Source organism: Bos indicus, chromosome 18 (genome assembly GCF_029378745.1).
Source record: "Bos indicus isolate NIAB-ARS_2022 breed Sahiwal x Tharparkar chromosome 18, NIAB-ARS_B.indTharparkar_mat_pri_1.0, whole genome shotgun sequence".
In the NCBI taxonomy this organism is placed as follows: Eukaryota; Metazoa; Chordata; class Mammalia; order Artiodactyla; family Bovidae; genus Bos; species Bos indicus.
Window position 1 is genome coordinate 34,838,839 of NC_091777.1, and position 20,370 is coordinate 34,859,208.

The 20,370-nt window shown below is 42.1% G+C and overlaps 1 protein-coding gene across 1 annotated transcript; it reads left to right on the forward strand.

The window, feature by feature from the left end:
- The first annotated feature begins 564 nt into the window (after positions 1 to 564).
- On the forward strand, positions 565 to 20,305 carry CKLF (chemokine like factor). The gene is made up of 4 exons (XM_070770707.1): positions 565 to 848; positions 11,865 to 12,023; positions 16,600 to 16,695; positions 20,136 to 20,305. The coding sequence occupies exons 1-4, from the start codon at positions 771 to 773 to the stop codon at positions 20,250 to 20,252; spliced, it is 450 nt and encodes a 149-aa protein (XP_070626808.1). The 5' UTR covers positions 565 to 770; the 3' UTR covers positions 20,253 to 20,305.
- Positions 20,306 to 20,370: the final 65 nt, after the last annotated feature.

Here is a 20,370-nt window from a genome sequence, read left to right on the forward strand (position 1 = left end):
ACTGGTTTTGTTGAAGACCTCCCCCCTACCCCGCCCCGGGGGAGGAAGGGAAGGAGACGGTTTCAGGATAATTGAAGTGCGTTACACTTATTTTTTACTTTATTTGTATTATTGTAATATTGTGCACTTTATTTGTATTATTATGACATCTGCCTCACCTCAGATTGAATCATCAGGCATTAGATCCCAGAGGCTGGGAACCTCTGAGTTAGGTAACCTAATAAACCACCTGCCATCCCCTAGGAAAGTAATCTTGCAATAACCAATTTCCTTGTTGCCGCTCCCTTCTGCCTTTAAGTCTTTGATTTTGTACACCTCTTCAGAGCGCCTTTCTGTTAGACTGGATCGCCGCCCTATTTGAATCATTTTTTTTGTTGTTCAAATAAAATCTTAAAAATTTTAATATGACTGTTTATCTTTTATCAAATGTACAATCAATATGTGGTCGTCTGGACAGACAACTAGGGAGTGGAGAGAAGTTGGCCTTCGTAGCTCCCCTGTAGGTTAGCGGAAACGCAGAGTGCGAACTGAACCCGGCTTTCCGGCTTTCCGGCTTTCCGCAGAACGGGAGCCTGTGGCAGGGAGTGGGGGACCTGGCGTGCACCCAAGTGCCGCTGCAGTAACTTGCGCATGCACGCGCCAGGGCGGGAAGCCTAGAAGCGCTGCACGTGGCCGGGGTGGCCGTTGCAGACTTGGCGCAGGGCCTGGCAGAGAGGTGCGCTGAATAGGGGGACCCGCGGGAAAGTGCTGCTGCTGGGTCTGCAGGGGAAATGCAGACCCTGAAACCGAAACCAAAGGCTCGCCCCTTCTGCTTAAGCGTGAAAGGCCACGTGAAGCTGCTGCGATTGGTGAGGGCTGGGCCGGAGGACTGGGGGGCGGAGTCCCAGCTCACTCCCCTGCTGGGAGATAAAGCTACCGAGTAAGAAGCTTCTGCTCCCTTCTCTCCTCTCTCGACTTTGTTTCTATCAAGGCCTTCTTAAAGGGAAGGCATTTCGCCTTACACCCTGGGGGCGAAAGTGAAAGTCGCTCAGTCGTGTCCTGCTCTTTGCGACTCCATGGGCGGCATAGTCCATGGAATTCTCCAGGTCAGAATACTGGAGTGGGTAGCCTTTCCCTTCTCCAGGGGATCTTTCCGACCCAGGGATCGAACCCAGGTCTCCCATATTGCAGGCGGATTCTTTACCAGCTGAACCACAAGGGAAGGGTAGAAGGAGAGAAATAGGACAACTGTCGTCTTCATCAGGGACTTTCTGTACCCAGTAGTAGTAGCAAGGGTTAGTCGCTCAGTCATGTCCCACTCTTTGAGACCCCATGGACTGTAGCCCGCCAGGCTCCTCGGCCCATGGGATTCTCTAGGCAAGCGTACTGGAAGTGGGTTGCCATGCCCTTCTCCAGAGAATCTTTCCTGGTAGCTCAGACGGAAAAGGATCTGCCTGCAATGCAGAAGACCCGGGCTCGATCCCTGGGTCGGGAAGATCCCCTGGAGAAGGGCAAGACTACCCACTCCAGTATGCTTGCCTGGAGAATCCCATGGACAGAGGACTGTGGCAGGCTACAATCCATGGGGTCTCAAAGAGTTGAACACAACTAAGCGACTGACACTTCACAGACCCACTCATAAAGCAAGCTCTGCACACCTGCATGAATGGCCTACACTTGGACCCCCAAACCAGTTTACCCAGGTTACCATGTGAGGCTGCTGCAGTTGTACCATTCAGACGCCAATGAGATTAAAACCAAAAACAAAAAAATGCACTGAGGTGTTTCGGAGAATGCTGTGTTTACTTACTATAACTCACAAGTTTTTTGTTTTTGTTTTTCCCAAGCTTTATTGAGACATTTCATATATGATAAAACTTACTGATTTAAAGGGTACAACTAAATGTTTTTAGTACACTCATAGGTGTGTAGTGATATCTCACTGTGTTTTTTTAATCAATTTATTTTTTAATTGAAGGATAATTGCTTTACAGAATTTTGTTGTTTTCTGTCAAACCTCAACATGAATCAGTCATCAGTTCAGTTCAGTTTAGTTCAATCGCTCAGTCGTGTCCGACTCTGCGACCCCATGAACTGCAGCACGCCAGGCCTCCCTGTCCATCACCAACTCCCAGAGTTCACTCAAACTCATGACTCATGTTCATCGAGTCGGTAATGCCATCCAGCCATCTCATCTTCTGTCATCCCCTTCTCCTCCTGCCGCCAATCCCTCCCAGCATCAGGGTCTTTTCCAATGAGTCAACTCTTCGCATGAGGTGGCCAAAGTATTGGAGTTTCAGCTTTAGCATCGGTCCTTCCAATGAACACCCAGGACTGATCTCCTTTATGATGGATTGGTTGGATCTCCTTGCAGTCCAAGGGACTCTCAAGAGTATTCTCCAACACCACAGTTCAAAAGCATCAATTCTTCCGCGCTCAGCTTTCTTCACAGTCCAACTCTCACATCCATACATGACCACTGGAAAAACCATAGCCTTGATTAGATGGACCTTTGTTGGCAAAGTAATATCTCTGCTTTTGAATATGCTGTCTAGGTTGGTCATAACTTTCCTTCCAGGGAGTAAGCATCTTTTAATTTCATGGCTGCAGTCACCATCTGCAGTGATTTTGGAGCCCAAAAAAATAAAGTCTGACACTGTTTCTACTGTTTCCCCATCTATTTCCCATGAAGTGATGGGACTAGATGCCATGATCTTCGTTTTCTGAATGTTGAGCTTTAAGCCAACTTTTTCACTCTCCTCTTTCACTTTCATCAAGAGGCTTTTGAGTTCCTCTTCACTTTCTGCCTGTATACATACATCCTTCCTCCCTTTTGAACCTCCCTCTCATCTCCATCCCCATCTCACCCCTCTAAAACGGATACAGAGCCCCTGTTTGAGTTTCCTGAGCCATACAGCAAATTCCCTTTGGCTATGTACTTTACATATGATAATGTAAGTTTCCATGCTACTCTTTCCATACATCTCACCCTCTCCTCCCCTCTCCCCATGTCCATAAGTCTATTCTCTATGTCTGTTTCTCCACTGCTGCCCTGTAAATAAATTCTTCAGTACCATTTTTCTAGATTCCGTATATATGTGTCAGAATACGATATTTCCTTTCTCTTTCTGACTTACCTCTGTATAATAGGCTCTGGGTTCATCCACCTCATTAGAACTGACTCAAATGTGTTCCTTTTTATGGTTGAGTAATATTCCATTGTGCATATGTACCACAACTTCTTTATCCATTCATCTGTCGATAGACATCTAGGTTGCTTCCATGTTCTAGCTATTGTAAATAGTGCTGCAATGAACAATGGGATACATGTGTCTTTTTCAATTTTGGTTTCCTCAGGATATATGCCTAGGATTGGGATTGCTGGGTCATATGGTGGTTTTATTCCTAGTTTTTTAAGGAATCTCCATACCATCTTCCATAGTGGCTGTATCAATTTAAATTCCCACCAACAGTGCAAAAGTGTTCCCTTTTCTCCACACCCTCTCCAGAATTTATTGTTTGTAGATTTTTTTATGATGGCAGTTCTGACTGGTGTGAGGTGATATCTCATTGTAGTTTTGATTGGCATTTCTCTAATAATGCACAACATTGAGCATCTTTTCATGTGTTTGTTAGACAGCTGTATGTCTTCTTTGGAGAAATGTCTGTTTAGGTCTTTTCCCCACTTTTTGATTGGGTTGTTTTTCTGGTATTGAGTTGTATGAGCTGCTTGTATATTTTGGAAATTAATCCTTTGTCAGTTGTTTCATTTGCTATTATTTTCTCCCATTCTGAGGATTGTCTTTTCGCCTTTCTCATAGTTTTCTTTGCTGTATAAAAGCTTTTAAGTTTATTCAGGTCCCACTTGTTTGCTTTTGTTTTTATTTCCATTAACCTAGGAGGTGGGTCATAGAGGATCTTGCTTTGGTTTATGTCATCGAGTGTTCTGCCTATGTTTTCCTCTAAGAGTTTTATAGTTTCTGGTCTTACATTTAGGTCTTTAATCCATTTTGAGTTTATCTTTGTGTATGGTGTTAGGAAGTGTTCTAATTTCATTCTTTTACATGTAGCTGTCCAGTTTTCCCAGCAACATTTATTGAAGAGGCTGTCTTTGCCCCATTGTATATTCTTGCCTCTTTTGTCAAAAATAAGGTACTCATAGGTGCATGGGTTTATTTTTTGGCTTTCTATCTTGTTCCATTGGTCTATATTTCTGTTTTTGTGCCAGTACCATACTGTCTTGATGACTGTAGCTTTGTAGTATAATCTGAAGTTAGGAAGGTTGATTCCTCTAGCTCCATTCTTCTTTTTCAAGACTGCTTTGGCTATTTGGGGTCTTTTGTGTTTCCGTACGAATTGTGAAATTTTTTGTTCTAGATCTGTGAAAAATGCCATTGGTAATTTGATAGGGATCTCATTGAATCTGTAGATTGCATTTGGTAGTATAGTCATTTTCACAATATTGATTCCTCCTACCCAGGAACATGGAATATCTCTCCATCTGTTTGTGTCATCTTTGATTTCTTTCATCAGTGTCTTATAATTTTCTGTGCAGAGTTCTTTAATCTCCTTAGGTAAGTTTATTCCTAGATATTTTATTCTTTTTGTTGCAATGGTGAATGGGATTGATTCTTTCATTTCTTTTTCAGATTTTTCATTGTTAGTATATAGAAATGCAAGTGATTTCTATGTATTGATTTTGTATCCTGCAACTTTGCTAAATTCACTGATTAGCTCTAGTAATTTTCTGACACTATCTTTAGGGTTTTCTATGTACAGTATCGTTCATCTGCAAATAGTGAGAGCTTTACTTCTTCTTTTCTGATCTGGATTCCTTTTATTTCTTTTTCTTCTCTGGTTGCTGTAGCTAGGACTTCCAGAACTATGTTGAATAATAGTGGTGAAAGTGGACACCCTTGTCTTGTTCCTGATCTTAGGGGGAATGCTTTCAGTTTTTCACCATTGAGTATAATGTTTGCTGTAGGCTTATCATATATGGCCTTTACTATGTTAAGCCGGGTTCCTTCTATGCCCATTTTTTGAAGAATTTTAATCATAAATGGGTGCTGAATTTTGTCAAAGGCTTTTTCTGCGTCTATTGAGATTATCATGTGGTTTTTCTCTTTCAATTTGTTAATATGGTGTATCACATTGATTGATTTGCATATATTGAAGAATCCTTACATTCCAGGAATAAACTCAACTTGATCATGGTGTATGAGCTTTATGATGTGCTGCTGAATTCTGTTTGCTAAAATTTTGTTGAGGATTTTTGCACCTGTGTTCATCAGTGATATTGGCCTGTAGTTTTCTTTTTTTGTGTTGTCTTTGTCTGGTTTTGGTATCAGAGTGATAGTGGCCTCATAGAATGAGTTTGGAAGTATTCCTTCCTCTGCAATTTTTTGAAAGAGTTTTAGAAGCATAGGCATTAGCTCTTCTCTAAATGTTTGATAGAATTCTCCTGTGAAGCCATCTGGACTGGGCTTTTGTTTTGGGGGAGATTTTTGATCACAGCTTCAATTTCATTGCTTGTAATTGGATTGTTCATAACTTCTATCTCTTCCTGGTTCAGTCTTGGAAGATTGAACTTTTCTAAGAATCTGTCCATTTCTTCCAGGTTATCCATTTTATTGCCATATAATTGTTCATAATAGTCTCTTATAATCCTTTGTATTTCTGCATTGCCTATTGTAACCTCTCCTTTTTCATTTCTAATTCTATTGATTTGATTCTTCTCTCTTTTTTTCTTGATGGGTCTGCCAAAGGTTTGTCAATTTTGTTTATCTTCTCAAAGAACCAGCTTTTAGCTTTATTAATCTTTATCATTGTTTCTTTCATTTTTTTCATTTACTTCTGCTCTGATCTTTATGATTTCTTCCCTTCTAATAATTTTGAGGGTTTTTTGTTGTTCTTTTTCTAGTTGATTTAGGTGTAAAGTTAGGTTGCCTATTCAATGTTTTCCTTGTTTCTTGAGGTAGGATTGTATTGGTATAAACTTACCTCTTAGAACTGCTTTTACTGCATCCCATAGGCTTTGAGTTGTTGTATTTTCATTATCATTTGTTTCTAGCAGGTTTTTTATTTCCCTTTTGATTTCTTCAGTAACCTGTTGGTTATTTAGAAACGTTGTTTAATCTTCATGTGCTTGTGTTTTTTACAGTATAACTCACAAGTTTTGATCTGAGTGAGCTCAAGGCTGATAGAGCCCAGAGCAAGGACAGTGGAACTGTGCATTTCCGGGGTGTCAGACCTTCCAAGACATTGCAGCCAGTTATGGATAGAGGTTTGGGAGAGAATGGACTGTTATTTGGAGGATGGTGACCTGGCTAGTTAGAGAAGTGGAGATTATCATAGGAGAGTATGTTGAAGAATTTTAAGAAAAGGGGAAGGAAAAAAAATAATTCTTAAATTTTAAAGAGGTGACCTATAAGAAGAGGGGATAGAAAGTTAAAACTTACAAGGAAACAGCCCCGCTTAATAAGAGAAAGAGTTTTCTATTGGGAAAGTGCCAAAATAAGTGGCCACTTGGGAAGGCAGTACATTCCCAGACAGAAGAGGTACGAGGTGCAGGCAAGTACCTGGTGAGCCTGTTGTAATGGCACCTCAAACTCCAGGTGAGTGGGCAGGACAAACTGCATGCACAGCCCTTCTACACCAAAGTCTGTGATTCTGAAAAATATAACATACTGCAAGTCAGAAGGCCAAAGGGAGGTTTAGAAAACTACTCGAGTTCAAAGGGCTTCCCTGGTGGCTCAGAATCCCTCGAAAAGAATCTGCCTGCAGTGCAGGAGACCTGGGTTCGATCCCTGGGTAAGGAAGATCCCCTGGTAAAGGAAATGGCAACCTACTCCAGTATTCTTGCCTGGAGAATTCCACAGACAGAGGAACCTGGCTACAATCCACAGGGTTGAAAAGAGTCAGACATGACTGGGTGACTAACACACTTTCACTTCAAAGAACAGAGAAATTCCTTTGGGTTGGGAGTAAATAATCAGGAAAGAAGTGACTGGAAGGTCTGGGGTTCTGAAAGCTCTGGAACACTGGAGTTGAAACAGAATTTTGTGAGAAAGTTTTGATTTTTGACATACGAATTTCCTCCACAAACATTTTGAATATTTCCTGTCTTCTCAGCCCTGAGTTAGGACTTGAAACAACAGACATCCAAGACAAAAGTCCCTGACTCATGGGGTCTTTCAGTTTAGACAGAGTCAGACACACAAGCAGATAGTTTTGGTTTGATAAGATGAAATTAGGGCACAGAATGAGGCATTTAATCAAGGAGGTATCAGGAAGCTTCCTAGGGGGACATGGGTAGGGTTTAAGGGACAGTCACCTGAGTAAAGGCTTGGAGGCAAAAAAAAAAAAAGCATGATTTATAAGAATCCATAACAAGTTGAGTGCTACCTTATTTTTTTCCATTCAACAATATTTATTGAAAGCCTGCCATGTGCGAGGCACTGTTTCTGGCTCTTGGGAAGTATCAGGGAACAAAGCAAAGATCCTTGTACTCATGGAGTTTATGTATTGGGGTGGGAGGGAGGGAAAAAAAGCAACAAACAGAAAAAATAAATAAATGGTGTACTATTCTAGAAGGGGGTAGGTGCTATGGAACAAGGGAAAACTAAAGCCAGGTAAGAGAGTGCAAGAGAAGGAAGTGTTGGAGAGGACGGTTGCAGGTTGCAAGACTAGAATGGTCAGATTAGGCCCTGTTGAGATGACTTCTGAGTGAAGCGTTAAGTGAGATGAGAGAGTTAACTATGAATACATTGGGTTAGCCAAAAAGATTGCTCATTTTTTTCCATAAGATGTTACAGAAAACCCCAAACAAATTTTTGGCCAACCCAAGATGAAGGAAGATGTGTTTTAGGCAAAGGAACGCCTAGTACAACGGCCCTACGGCAGGAATGTACCTGAAGTGTTCAAGGAGAAGCGAGAAAACCAGTGGAGCGGGGGTGGAGTGACATGGGGACAGTGGGAGATGAAGGTTTTGAATAAAGTTTTATATGATCTGACTAACATTTTAAAAAGTGCACCAGCTGCTATGGTGACAGTAGACTGGGGGCTGGGGGTTTGGGGGACGGGAGGATTCCTGCAGAGGCAAGGGTAGAAAAAAAGATGATCAGTTAGAGCTATTGCAGTAATCTGGGCAAGAGATGACTGTGGCTCAGACCAGGCCTCTAGCAGACTAGGTTATAAGAAATGGTCACATTTGGGATATATGTTGAAAGTAGCCCCAACAAGATTTGCTGATGAACCAGGTGTGGTATGAAAAAGAGAGAGGAGTCCGAGATCCCACCAAAGTTTTTGGCCTAAGCAGCTGGAAGAATGGAACTGCCATCCACTGAAAGCCTGTGGTCTGTAAAGCAGATGTAGCCAGAAAAACAGAAGCTCAACTTTGGATTTCACTGTTAGAGATGTCTATTAGACATTCAAGTGGAAATACTGAATAGGCATTTGGATTGTAGGAGAGATTGGCACTGCAGAAATGTGTGCTAAGTCCCTTCAGTCATGTCCGACTCTGTGCAACCCTATGGACTGTAGCCCACCAGGCTCCTCCGTCCATGGGATTCTCCAGGCACGAATATTAGAGTGGGTAGCCGTGTTTTCCTCCATGGGATCTTCCCGACTCAGGGATCGAACCCAAATCTCCTGCAACTCCTGCATTGCAGGCATATTCTTTATCACTGAGCCACCAGGAAGCCACTGCAGAAATAGAGGTATTTAAAATCACAAGATTGATGAGATCATCAGGAGGTGATTGTACATAGAGTGGAGAAGAGGACCATGGATTGAGCCCTGGAACACTTTAACATTAAGAGGTTGGGGAGAGAAGGAAGAACCAGCAAAGAAGAATGAAAGTGAAAGTTGCTGAATCATGTCCGATTCTTTGTGACCCCATGGACTGTAGCCTGCCAGGCTCCTCTGTCCATAGAACTCTCCAGACCAGAATACTGGAGTGGGAAGCCATTCCCTTCCCAGGTGATTTTCCCAACCTGGGGATCAAACCCAGGTCTCCTGCATTGCAGGCAGATTCTTTACTATCTGAGCCACCAGAGAAAACCAAAGAAGAATGAGAGAGAGAGCAATTAGGGAAGTGAGAGGAACCAAGAGTACGGTGTCCTAGAAGCCAAATGAAGAAAATTCTCAAGAGAATGATCAACTGTGACAAATACTGATGACAGTTCAAATAAGATGAGGACTGAGAATTGAACACTGGAATTATCCTGTAGATAAATTGTTAACAGCTCTTTGCTAAAGTAGACAGGAGCTGAGTCATGGAAGATTTGGACCCCATGGTGAAGGGAGGCTCTATTCTGAAAACCATGGGGAGCCACGGAAGGGTTTTAAACAGGTGGAGCGTTGCACAGATCTTCATCTTAGAAATTTCACTGTAGTACCTTTGTCAGGTTAGTTCAAGGAAAAGATACTGAAGAGCAGTAATTGGAGTGACTAAGTGGATTCCCAAAATGTTTAGGCATTAAGTCAGCAGGACCTGATGACTGGTCTGTTGTGGGCAGTGAGTTGGAGCAGTGATCTTAGGTTTCCAGGGCAGGTGAAAAGATAGCTGGTCGCATCACCAATTAAGATAGTGAATACAGGAGCAAGGGACAAGGTGACATCAGTTTTGCCCACGGGGAACTGAAGATTCCTGTAGGTTATTCAGATGTTCTAAATGGCTGTTTATGTGTGAGATGTTGAAGATACACCTGGGATAGAGACTCAGATTTGTTGAGCGGGTTGTGGATAGAATCTAAACAAATGTCAGGATTTTAAAGTGATGCGTAAAAGGAAAGCCCACCAAGGCTGAATAGTTTCAGAGGAATAAGAACTCAAAGAGGTGACATGGGAGTCAAGGAGTAGAAAAGTAGGAAAAAGCCAATAGCAAGTAAGTCATGGGGGTCCAGTAACATAAGGATTGAAAAATGTTTGTTAAATTTAGTAATTTTGAAATCATTGATGATCTTGGCAAAAGCAGTCTACATAGAGAGATGAAATGTTTGAGATATTAGTGAAATGTTGAAAAATTAACTGAAAACGAAGGCCAGGAGACAGGAAAATTATAAGAGCTGTAAGTATGAATTGGGGGAGAACCCAGGGTGATTGAAATCATGGGAAATGTGCCCAATTCTGAGGTTACAGATGATGCGGACTGAAAAAGTGACCCTTGATTTCATAACCCATGAACTCAAGACCTTATTTGGTTCAGTAGAGTAAATGAAGTGATTTGAGATATGTTGCTGATAGTAATTATATTAATTATAAAGAACACATTATTTAGTAACTAGTTACATTTACTGTAAAAAAAACTGACCAATTTAGAAGTTTCAACGTAAGCTACTTTTACACTAACAAAGTAACTGATAGAATTATAAATAAGTAGCCTACACAGATCCAAGGTTAAAAAGAGAATGTGGATGCTGACAGATTGATCATAAAAGTCTAGTCAGCAAAGACTCCTGCCAAAATCATTTTCCAAGTACACAGAGACTTCGGATAAAGCTGTATCTCCTGTAAGAACATCACAACATCAACAGACTCTCAGGGACTGACCAGCTTATTTTTTCCTTTAAGTCACTTATCATTTCTCTTTTCTATATCTTCATTTGGAAATGAGGAAATTAGATTAATTATCTTGGGTTTTTTTTCACTTACGTTTTTGTTCATTCTGATTGCATTATGTTTAGATAAGAGAAAATATGTTAAAAAGTGATGTATCAGATTTTTTTTTCCCTTTTCTTCTCCAAAGGGTTCTTCAGAGAATTGTTTTTCTCTGACACTTTGTTTTAAACTTTCCTTCCCAGTATTTTTCTTTAAAAAAAAATCATTTTTATTTTTGACTGTGCTGGATGTTCGTCGCCACATGAGCTTTTCTCTAGTTTCGGCAAGCAGGGACTACTCTCTAGGTGCAGTGCACAGGCTTCTCACTGTGGCGGCTTCTCCTGTTGCAGGGCACGGGCTCTAGAGCTCGTGGGCTTCAGAAGTTATAGCACGTGGGCTCAGCAGCTGTGGCTCCCGGGCTCTAGAGCACAGGCTCAATAGTTGTGGTGCTCAGGCTTAGTTGCTCCGTAGCATGTGGGATCCTCCCAGACCAGGGATCAAACCTGTATCTTCTGCATTGGTAGATGGATTCTTCACCACTTAGCCACCAGAGAAGCACCCCCAGTGTTTTTCATAGCAACATTCTAAGTTTAAATTTGACGGTAGAGTCCAGATTTTTGTTACAAGTTAAGGAGTGATGAAGAGGATAAGGAATTATAACAGCCAGTACACAGGCTTTTTTTGAGAAGCATTATAGGGAGAAGTAGAAAAATGGGAATTTCTGTGGGGAGCAGATGAAAGGAAGGGGTGTGTATGTTTTAAGAGAAGATAACTTAGAGACTTCCCTGGCAGTCCAGTGGCTAAGGCTCCATGCTCCTAATGCAGGTGACCCGGTTTCATTCCCTGGGCAGGGAACTAGATCCCACATGCAGCGAGTAAGACTCAGCACAGCCAAATAAATAAATAAATATTGTTTAAAAAGAGAGAGAGAAGATAACTTAGATATGTTGATAAGATGATGAGGAAAGGAGCTAGGGCAGGAGGAGAGAGTGAAGGTGTGAGAGGGAAACCGAGCTACTTAGTGGGAAAAGATCAAGGGCATGGCTGTGGGAAGTGATGGCATTAGGCATACAAGTGGAGAAATTAATTAAACAAAACAGGAAGGGATACCTAGTTCTCTTTAAATGAGAAGAGAAGTTGACACCCGTACATTTCAGTCTGCCTCGTTTAGATGTGTGTGTGTATAAAGAAGAAACCCGTTTATTTTGACATTTTAGAATCGATCATTTTTACAGCTTAAACTTGTTCAATCATCACTGAAGAGGTCGTGTTTTTTTCCCCTCTAGGCACTAGCTGCGACATCTATGACCCTTTTCATCCTAGCACAAGCGCCAGAGCCGTACATTGTCGTCACTGGATTTGAAGTCGCTTCTACTTTCTTTTTCATACTTTTATATATACTCAGACTTGATCGATTAATTAGCTGTTTATTTTGGCCTTTACTTGTAAGTGTTCAGTTTCGTTGTTAACTACTTTTTCCTGCCATAGAGAGACATTTTAATAAACTCTGTTGTTTTTCGTAAACCTTTAAGGAATCTCTAACAGGCTTAGGAAGGAGGATCTCTATCCACTGCTAATGTGCTCTGGGGAGATCCTCAGCGAACCAGAGCAACCGCTGAGCATGGATTCTCCTCGGAGCTCCATCTATTGGTAGATAACGGCTGATGTTTCTGTTAGGGAAATTCACTTAGGGGTAGATCATCAAAATAAATTTAAATTTAAGATCATGGTCAAATAAAGTCATAGCGCATTCTTAATCTTTACCTCCCTTTGAAGTTCATGTTGATATGACCTCAAAATTAGGGAACAGAGACGGAGCCAGATACACAAGTATCTACATCTTACATATCCCTGATCACTAAATGGAAAATCAAAATAATTTAGAGGCTGAATAAAGCACAATGTTATCTTACTTTAAAATGTCTGTCATTATTGATGATAAATAATTTTTAACTCATCTTGTAGAACCTTATTCAGTAGCATAGGGACTTTACCTGTCATACTCACAGCTTTAGGAACAGCTGCCCAGTGGAGTGCCCAAATGGTCCAGAAACTCTTGAAATAGGCAATTGAAGATATTAGCTAAGATTCTTGGCCTGTCAGCCTGGACCATAAGCTGGTTCTAGGAAAACCGGAGCAACTTCACACTCCTTTTTCAAGTCTTAGCCCCAGAATCTTGTGTCCTTAGGTCTCCTTTCTGAGACCTGTGCTGGCTTTCCACCCTTTGGCCAGACAGGTAGCTGCACTGGTCTCATCCTTTTGAGTTCCAGAGCACTCGTATCCAAGCTGATAACCCTGTATTAGAGGACTTGCCTGGTGGCTCAGCAGGTAAAGAATCCTCCTGCAATGCAGGTGACCCAAGAGCCTCGGCTTCAATCCCTGGGTCAGAGGAAGATCCCCTGGAGTAGGAAATGGCAACCCACTCCAGTATGCTTGCCTGGAAAACCCCATGGACAGAGGAGCCTGGTGGGCTATAGTCCATGGGGTCGCCGGGAACTGGACACTGAGCAACTAACACTTCACTTCAACCTGTATTAAGGAAGAGAGGACTTTAGAGCTATTCTCAAACCATAAACATGCCTTAAGGTGGCACCTTCTGGAACCACTTTTGAAAGCCAATGATAAGCATTTCAGGCTAATCACAAGCTGAGAAAGTCCCCAAAGTGGAGAGCTGGGGGAAGGATAGGATCTCTGAGGCATCTCTCCACTGTGGAGCTGGACCTGACTGCAGTAAGGTCTGGACAGGAGATGACAAAGCCTTCCTTAGGTGGTCCTGTAACATCATTTAGTGGCAGAAAGGACTCAGCTAAATTATCCCAAAGAGATGATGAACATGGTCACATCCTGTTCATCTTACACCCTAAAAGTTATATAGTGCTCTTCACACTCTGCTTTTCCAAGGTTAATAAAACTAGCACATTTTAGCATTTATTTTTTTCCCCAAACTGTAATAATCCTCGGGAGCTTCTTACATGTCCCAGTAATAAACTTGGAAAATAAATTTCACAGAATACACAGAGAGGGAGCATGGACTATGTGCAGCATACTGAAAAGTAGTCTCCAAATCTCTGAGACTCAGCCTGGGCTGATTCTGTACTCTGAGAAACGATGCTATCTGGCCAACTCAGTTATCACTCCATCATGAAACCCAGACTCCTCTCTGCTCTTGAGCCCATGAAATCATTTATTCAGCAAATATTAAGTATCTGCTAATCCCAGGTTCTATTCTAGGCTCTTTGAGAAAACAAAACACAAATCTTGCACCCAACAGACTTTCCATATAGCCAGGAAGAAAGACCGATGAGCAATTCAGTATAATATTAATAGGTGCTCCCTGGATGGTGTGGAGGTTCCCAGGAGGAGAAGGAAACCAAATCATAATAGGCTTGCCTGAGGAAAACTACACCTGAGTTGAGGCCTGGAGGATGAAAAGTAGTCAGCTGACTGATAACAGGGCTGAGCGTTCTCCCAGTACAGGGAACAATGTGTCTGTGAGGTTCTAGGTGGAGAAAAAGCTGGGCCCTCAAGGACCTGCAGGAGTTCTGAGTGGCCACAAAGCAGAGAGGGGGCAAGAGTAGAGGCTTGAGAATGGGCTGCCGTCTATGGGGTCGCACAGAGTCGGACACGACTGAAGCAACTTAGCAGCAGCAGCAGCAGCAGGAGGTCAGAGCATGCAAGAATTCGAGTGCCCTGGGTTTTAACCCAAAAGCCACTGGAAGCTTTGGGAGATTTTTAAGTAGAGTGACACAATTAGCTTATATTTGAGGAGATCGCTGGTAGCAATGTCAATAATGGCCTGAAGAGGGACAAAACCAGAGGTGAGTCTCATAGACCCCTTAAAAGTCTGTTATCATAATCCAGACATGAAAATGAGAAAGGCCTAAATCAAGGTTAAAACTGTACCTGGAGAGAAAGAGTGTTGATGAAAACTGATAGGATTGGGTAACAGAAAAAAATCAAGGAGAGCTGCCATTTAAAGAACCGTCTTAAGAGGGTAACAAGACAGGAAGTTTAGGAGGAAGAATAGGTTTATTTGAGGGGAGAGGTGGATAATGAGTTTAGCTTGAGAAATAGAAGGTTTTAGTGCCTTATGGGACATTCAGATGGAAATGTTCAGGTCTGAGGCTTAGGAGAGAAGTTAGAGCTGCAACTTTGGGGGAGTTATCACCTCATGATGGGAAAATGGCTCCTAGGGAGAGTAGAGCAAGATGAAGGCAAGACTGGGAAATATCAATGTCTGGTGTGAAAGGAAGGAGCGAATAGGCAGAGAAGGACAGGAGAGGACCCAAGCGAGACCCGTGTCCCAGAAGTCAAGAGAGGAGAGCATTTCGAGAAGAAAGGAGAGGTGACTAATGTTACAAGTAAGGCGAGAAAGCCCAGAAAAAATTTATATATATATATATATATTCACTGTATTAATAGAGGCCTCCAGTGTGGACCAGTGACAGTAAAGTGGTGGGGATAGTTAGACTGAGCAGGGAAGGAGACGGCTGTGGGCAGAGGGTCAGCACTGAGTTGAAGAAACCTGGCCAGGGACCAAGGAGGGTAACGAACAGAGCGAGGTCCCTGCAGAGTGGCCGACAGGAGCGAGGCCGGAGCACAGCTGGGGATAATGCCTGTAACATAAGCGAAGGACACCAAGACGGCAGAAGATTCCAGTTAATCTACGGGGGGTGAAGGAAGGGGGAAGGCAACCTGTCAATACTTCTATCAATGGCCACTGTCTTCACTGATTAGGAAAGGGCTTGGTCGCCTGCACAACAGGTCTGTGATGCATGTCACTGTCCCAGAGGTGTAGTACCTAGCACAGTCCATAGAGCAGGTGTCCTCTGACTGGTCCCCTCAAGTGCTCCAGCGACAGGACACACACAGTGAGGCAACCCAGGTTTTTGTGGTGATATGTAAGAACAGGCTCAAAATTTCTATGAAACCTCCATTTTTGTAATTAAATTTATAGTCTACTCCATGGCATACTGATGTTCGGTTTTTAATAGAAAAACAAGGCTTGAAACCACTATTAAGGATCACTGATATTCTGGGGCAGAAGCATCCTTCCCTCCCCACTACCCCATCCCCAGCCATTATTCTCTGCCCTTCCTAGAACATCATTTTTTATCTGAAGCCATTTATATACACTTACTCAAATTACTACCAGGAGGCCGGCTATCTGTCTGGAGCAGAGGTGTGGTCTGTTGCCCTGAAACAGCTAAATACCCAGCAGAGAGGAGCATTAACCTAGGACAGCTAGTCTCAATATCTCCTGCAGACGAGGACTCTTTTTCTGCCTAAGTGTATCATCTACTCTTGCCCTGTCCCCGTTGAATCTCTTCCTGTTTTCCTTGTAATAACTACTTTTCTAAGTTACCAGGGTTTGGAAGATTTCTGTGTTAAATATTCCAGAATAAAGATGACTTACCTTTTCCACAGTATACATCCATTCCAAATGTAAGTTGCACCTCTTAAAGCCACAGTTCAGAAATGCTTCATTTCAAGAAATTATTACATGAATGAGCTACATCATCAGAAATGATTGCATAAGTTGGCCAGCTGTTGCATACAGATGTGTGGGAGTTTTTTTTTTTTTCCTGAAAATTAAGTTTATCCTGCTCCAAGTGTTATTAATTGCATTTGGAGTAACATTATAAAGTTGTTTTATGGTGTAGACCACTCCACACTTATTAAAACTAAGCATTCTGACTTCTACTTTAAACCTTCCACATAAGACATACCCAGTCCTAACCAGATGAGTTCTCTCTCCAACTACCTTTCAACAAGAAACAAGTAAGCCCTAATAAGGAATTAATGATTAGTGTGTCATACATTAAGATACCCATTAGACATAATTGTAGACCAAACACAATATACGTGTCATTTTACAATAGCAGTTTGACTTCCTAAAACTAATTTATTTAAACTAAATAAATTTGTTTTAAAAAACGGAATTTTCAAAATCTTTAGGGAGCATATTCATTCTGTTGGTGATCTTCATGCAATGCTGATCTTTCTATTCTGTGTTTTCAGGATATTATCAACTCAGTGGTAGCAGCAGTATTCATGATAGTTGTATCTGTGTTGGCACTGATCCCAGAAACCACAACATATACAGTCCTTGGAGGGGTAAGTGGAGGCTCTTTCCAGTTTCTCCCTTCAGGTTCGATCAGAATTCAAATTTACTTGAAAAATAGATAGAGGAACAGAAAACTAGATCATTTTCATCCTTGAGGCTCCTATCCCAGTACACAGTACCTCGTGGCTTAATATTTTTGTGCATGAACACATGCCCTGATTAATGTCAAGGAATACGATTTCACACTAAATTTGAAGTTAACCAAATAAAGAGGTTACTCTGTATTTCTCACAGATATACAGGGTTAGACTAAATGGAGAACCTACAGTTTAGGAATAAGTTACAATACTAAGCTCTCAGAAACCTGATATCAAGCAAAAATAACAAATGGTGGATGAATTTCATAGCTATCCCCTTTCAAGAAAATGATACATCCTGCTTGTTAAGGAAAGACACACAGTTCTGAGCTCAGTTATTTCTTGTCCAGATCCTGCTACAGATGGAATAAACATGTGTCATGTAAGGGAATGGGTGGTAGGAAGACTTGTAACAAAAGGATTATCTTGAACACTGCTTGAAGAAAAGCTAATCAGTTTAATTTGGAAGGCAAGGAGAGTCAAGTAATTTAGTTACAGTTTCATCTGATATTCTTCTGAGATTTCTTAGAGGGGGTTCAAAATCATGACTTTTCTAGGTTCCAATTTAGACAAGTGAATTAGAAAGTTCTTCTTAAATAAATCTCCCTCCAACTTCCTTATCTTTTCTTAGTATGGGCCACTTGGGAGAAGTGGCCACATATGTCAGAATCCAGTCCATGTAGTCAAAGCTATGCTTTTTCAGTAGTCATGCATAGATGTGAGAATTGGATCATTAAGAAGGCTGAGTGCCAAAGAACTGATGCTTTCAAACTGTGGTGCTGGAGAAGACTCTTGAAAATCTCTTAGACTGCAAGGAGATCAAACCAGTCAATCCTAAAGGAAATCAACCTTGAATACTCATTGGAAGGACTGATGCTGAAGCTGAATCTCCAATATTTTGGCCACCTGATGTGAAGAGCCGTCTCACTAGAAAAGACCCTGATCTTGGGAAAGATTGAAGGCAGGAGTAGAAGGTGATGACAAAGGATAAGATGGTTGGATGGCATCACCGACTCAATGGACATGAGTTTGAGCAAACTCCAGGAGATGGTGAAGGACAGGGAAGCCTGGCGTGTTGCAGTCCATGGCGTTCCAAAGAGTCAGACACGACTTAATGACTGAACAACAACAAAGGCTTTTCCACTTCACTAGGCCGAAAGCAATTTGATAAGGGATGAGAATTACCCTAGAAATGAGATAGTGCTGTAACAGCAATTTCTCCTGCTGCTGCTGCTAAGTCGCTTCAGTCGTGTCCGACTCTGTGTGACCCCATAGACGGCAGCCCACCAGGCTCCCCCGTCCCTGGGATTCTCCAGGCAAGAACACTGGAGTGGGTTGCCATTTCCTTCTCCAATGCATGAAAGTGAAAAGTGAAAGTGAAGTCGCTCAGTCGTGTCCGACTCTTAGCGACCCCATGGACTGCAGCCTACCAGGCTCCTCTGCCCATGAGATTTTCCAGGCAAAAGTACTGGAGTGGGGTGCCATCGCCTTCTCCGAGCAATTTCTCCTAGCTATCTTTAAAGATTGTTTTATCCCTCAACTTGGGAGAAAGAAGGAGGAGGCACAGAATTTACTTTCATTTCCTCATTAATTCATTGATTCATTCTTTAAGTGCACTTTGGTAGGTGCTGACAAAGTATAGAGCCATAAGCCACAAGTGGCTGAGCACTGGAAATGTGGCTGATCTGAACTGAGATGAGCTGCACATGTAAAATACACATTGGATTTCAAAGACTTACTACTCCCCCCAGAGAATGTCAAATATTTCACTTATAATTTTATTATAATATGGATATGTTGAAATTATATTATTTTGGATATATCAGGCTGCTGCTGCTGCTGCTAAGTCACATCAGTTGTGTCCGACTCTGTGCGACCCCATAGACGACAGCCCACCAGGCTCCTCTGTCCCTGGGATTCTCCAGGCAAGAATACTGGAGTAGGTTGCCATTTCCTTCTCCTATATCAGGCTAAATAAAATATATTATTAAAATTAATTTCACTTGTTTTTTCTTTACTTTTTAATGTGGAAATTAGAAATTTTTAGATCAATTATGTGGTTTACATTGGTAACTCGTATTTCTTTTGGATGTCTCTGGACTTAAATGTGACCCCTAACCTCAAGTTGCTTAAAGCCTAATACAGGAGACAAAAGTGCAAACAGCTGTATTTAAGTTGTTGGTGGAATACTATGGACACAAGAAAAAGGAAGCAGCTACCTCTCTCTGGCAGGCTTCCCAGGTGGCTCAGTGATAAAGAATACACCTGCCAATGTAGGAGACTCAAGTTCCATCTTTGGGTCAGGAAGATCCCCTGGAGAAGGAAATGGCAACTCATTCCATTATTTTTCCCTGGAAAATTCCATAGACAGAAGAGCCCAGTGGGTTACAGTCCATGGGGTCACAAAAGTCTGACATGACACAGCAACTAAGCAACAGCAGCGGGGCCTCTCTCTGGAATCACAGTTTGCCAGGAATAAAGGGGAAGAGAGGCAGATGCTTACTGGTGGCGGAACCAGCAGCATGCTGTAGCAGAGTCATGAAAGCATCTATAGTAAGTGTTGGGTTGGCCAACCGGTTGGTTCAGGTTTTCCTGTGACATCTTATGGAAGAACCCGAATGACTTTTTTGGGCAACCAAATACTTAGCATGGTCAGAACCTAGGAAGCTGTGTTTGAGATTCAGGATGGGAAAGGGACAGAGTCTGAAGCCAGACCTCCTGGGCAGTTGGATGGAGCCGGTGATAGCACTGACAGCCCTTTCTGCAGCCCGGGTGCCAGTTCTCAGATAGCCATCAGAGAACCTAAAGACCATGTTCCAGTTAATTCCCTTTGCTCAGTTTTTCCTGAGGCTTATTTAGAATCTCACCCCCTATACGGATGTGGCCCAGCCTTGGAGAGGTCACTTTGGATCATCTCATCACTCCAGTTCTCCGAAGTTCTTATCACAGCTTAAATCTTGAGCTGATGGTAACCCTGATTTTTTCTCTGGTACAGTTTGCAATAGAAAAATGGAACAGTTGAACACTGGGTATAGAAATGTTGATTAGTAACTAAATATTATCAGTAGGGCTTTAAACAGTAATATCGGGGAGCAAGAGATCCAGACAAGTATTTGCTTCAGAGCCCACACCACTTCAGTTTTGGTTTCTGCTCACTTAAATGATCTTTCCCTTTCTCTAGGAAGGTACTGGGGAAACTTGAGAATGCAAATAAAATGATCTCTGAAATCTCTTCCCATTCTAGTATTAGATGACAGCATAGGGAACCCTAACAGGAGAGAAAGCTAGCAGGCAGACCACTTAAAACCTGTGTGACCGTGGCCACAAGCAGTGACACTGCGTCTCTGTTTCAGGTGTTTGGACTCGCGGCCTCGGTGTTCTGTATTGCCGATGGGGCACTTATTTACCGGAAGCTGCTGTTTAATCCAGGTGGTCCTTATCAGAAAACTGATGCTCATGACAAACTATGAGTTTTGTAAATTTATATTCTTTTTAGTCGATGCTAAAGTATTAAACATATCTCTTTTTCTAACACACACTTTCTGCAGTTCTCATTTTCATCTCAATATGGGAGCTGGAAGAAGAGAT

Bases quoted from the DNA above. Each gene is read 5' to 3' on its own strand.
- CKLF (XM_070770707.1), top strand. From the start codon at position 771: ATGCAGACCCTGAAACCGAAACCAAAGGCTCGCCCCTTCTGCTTAAGC. The intron at 12,024-16,599 runs GTAAGTGTTCAG...CTGTGTTTTCAG, and splicing joins GTTTATTTTGGCCTTTACTT to GATATTATCAACTCAGTGGT. The intron at 16,696-20,135 runs GTAAGTGGAGGC...TCTCTGTTTCAG, and splicing joins CATATACAGTCCTTGGAGGG to GTGTTTGGACTCGCGGCCTC.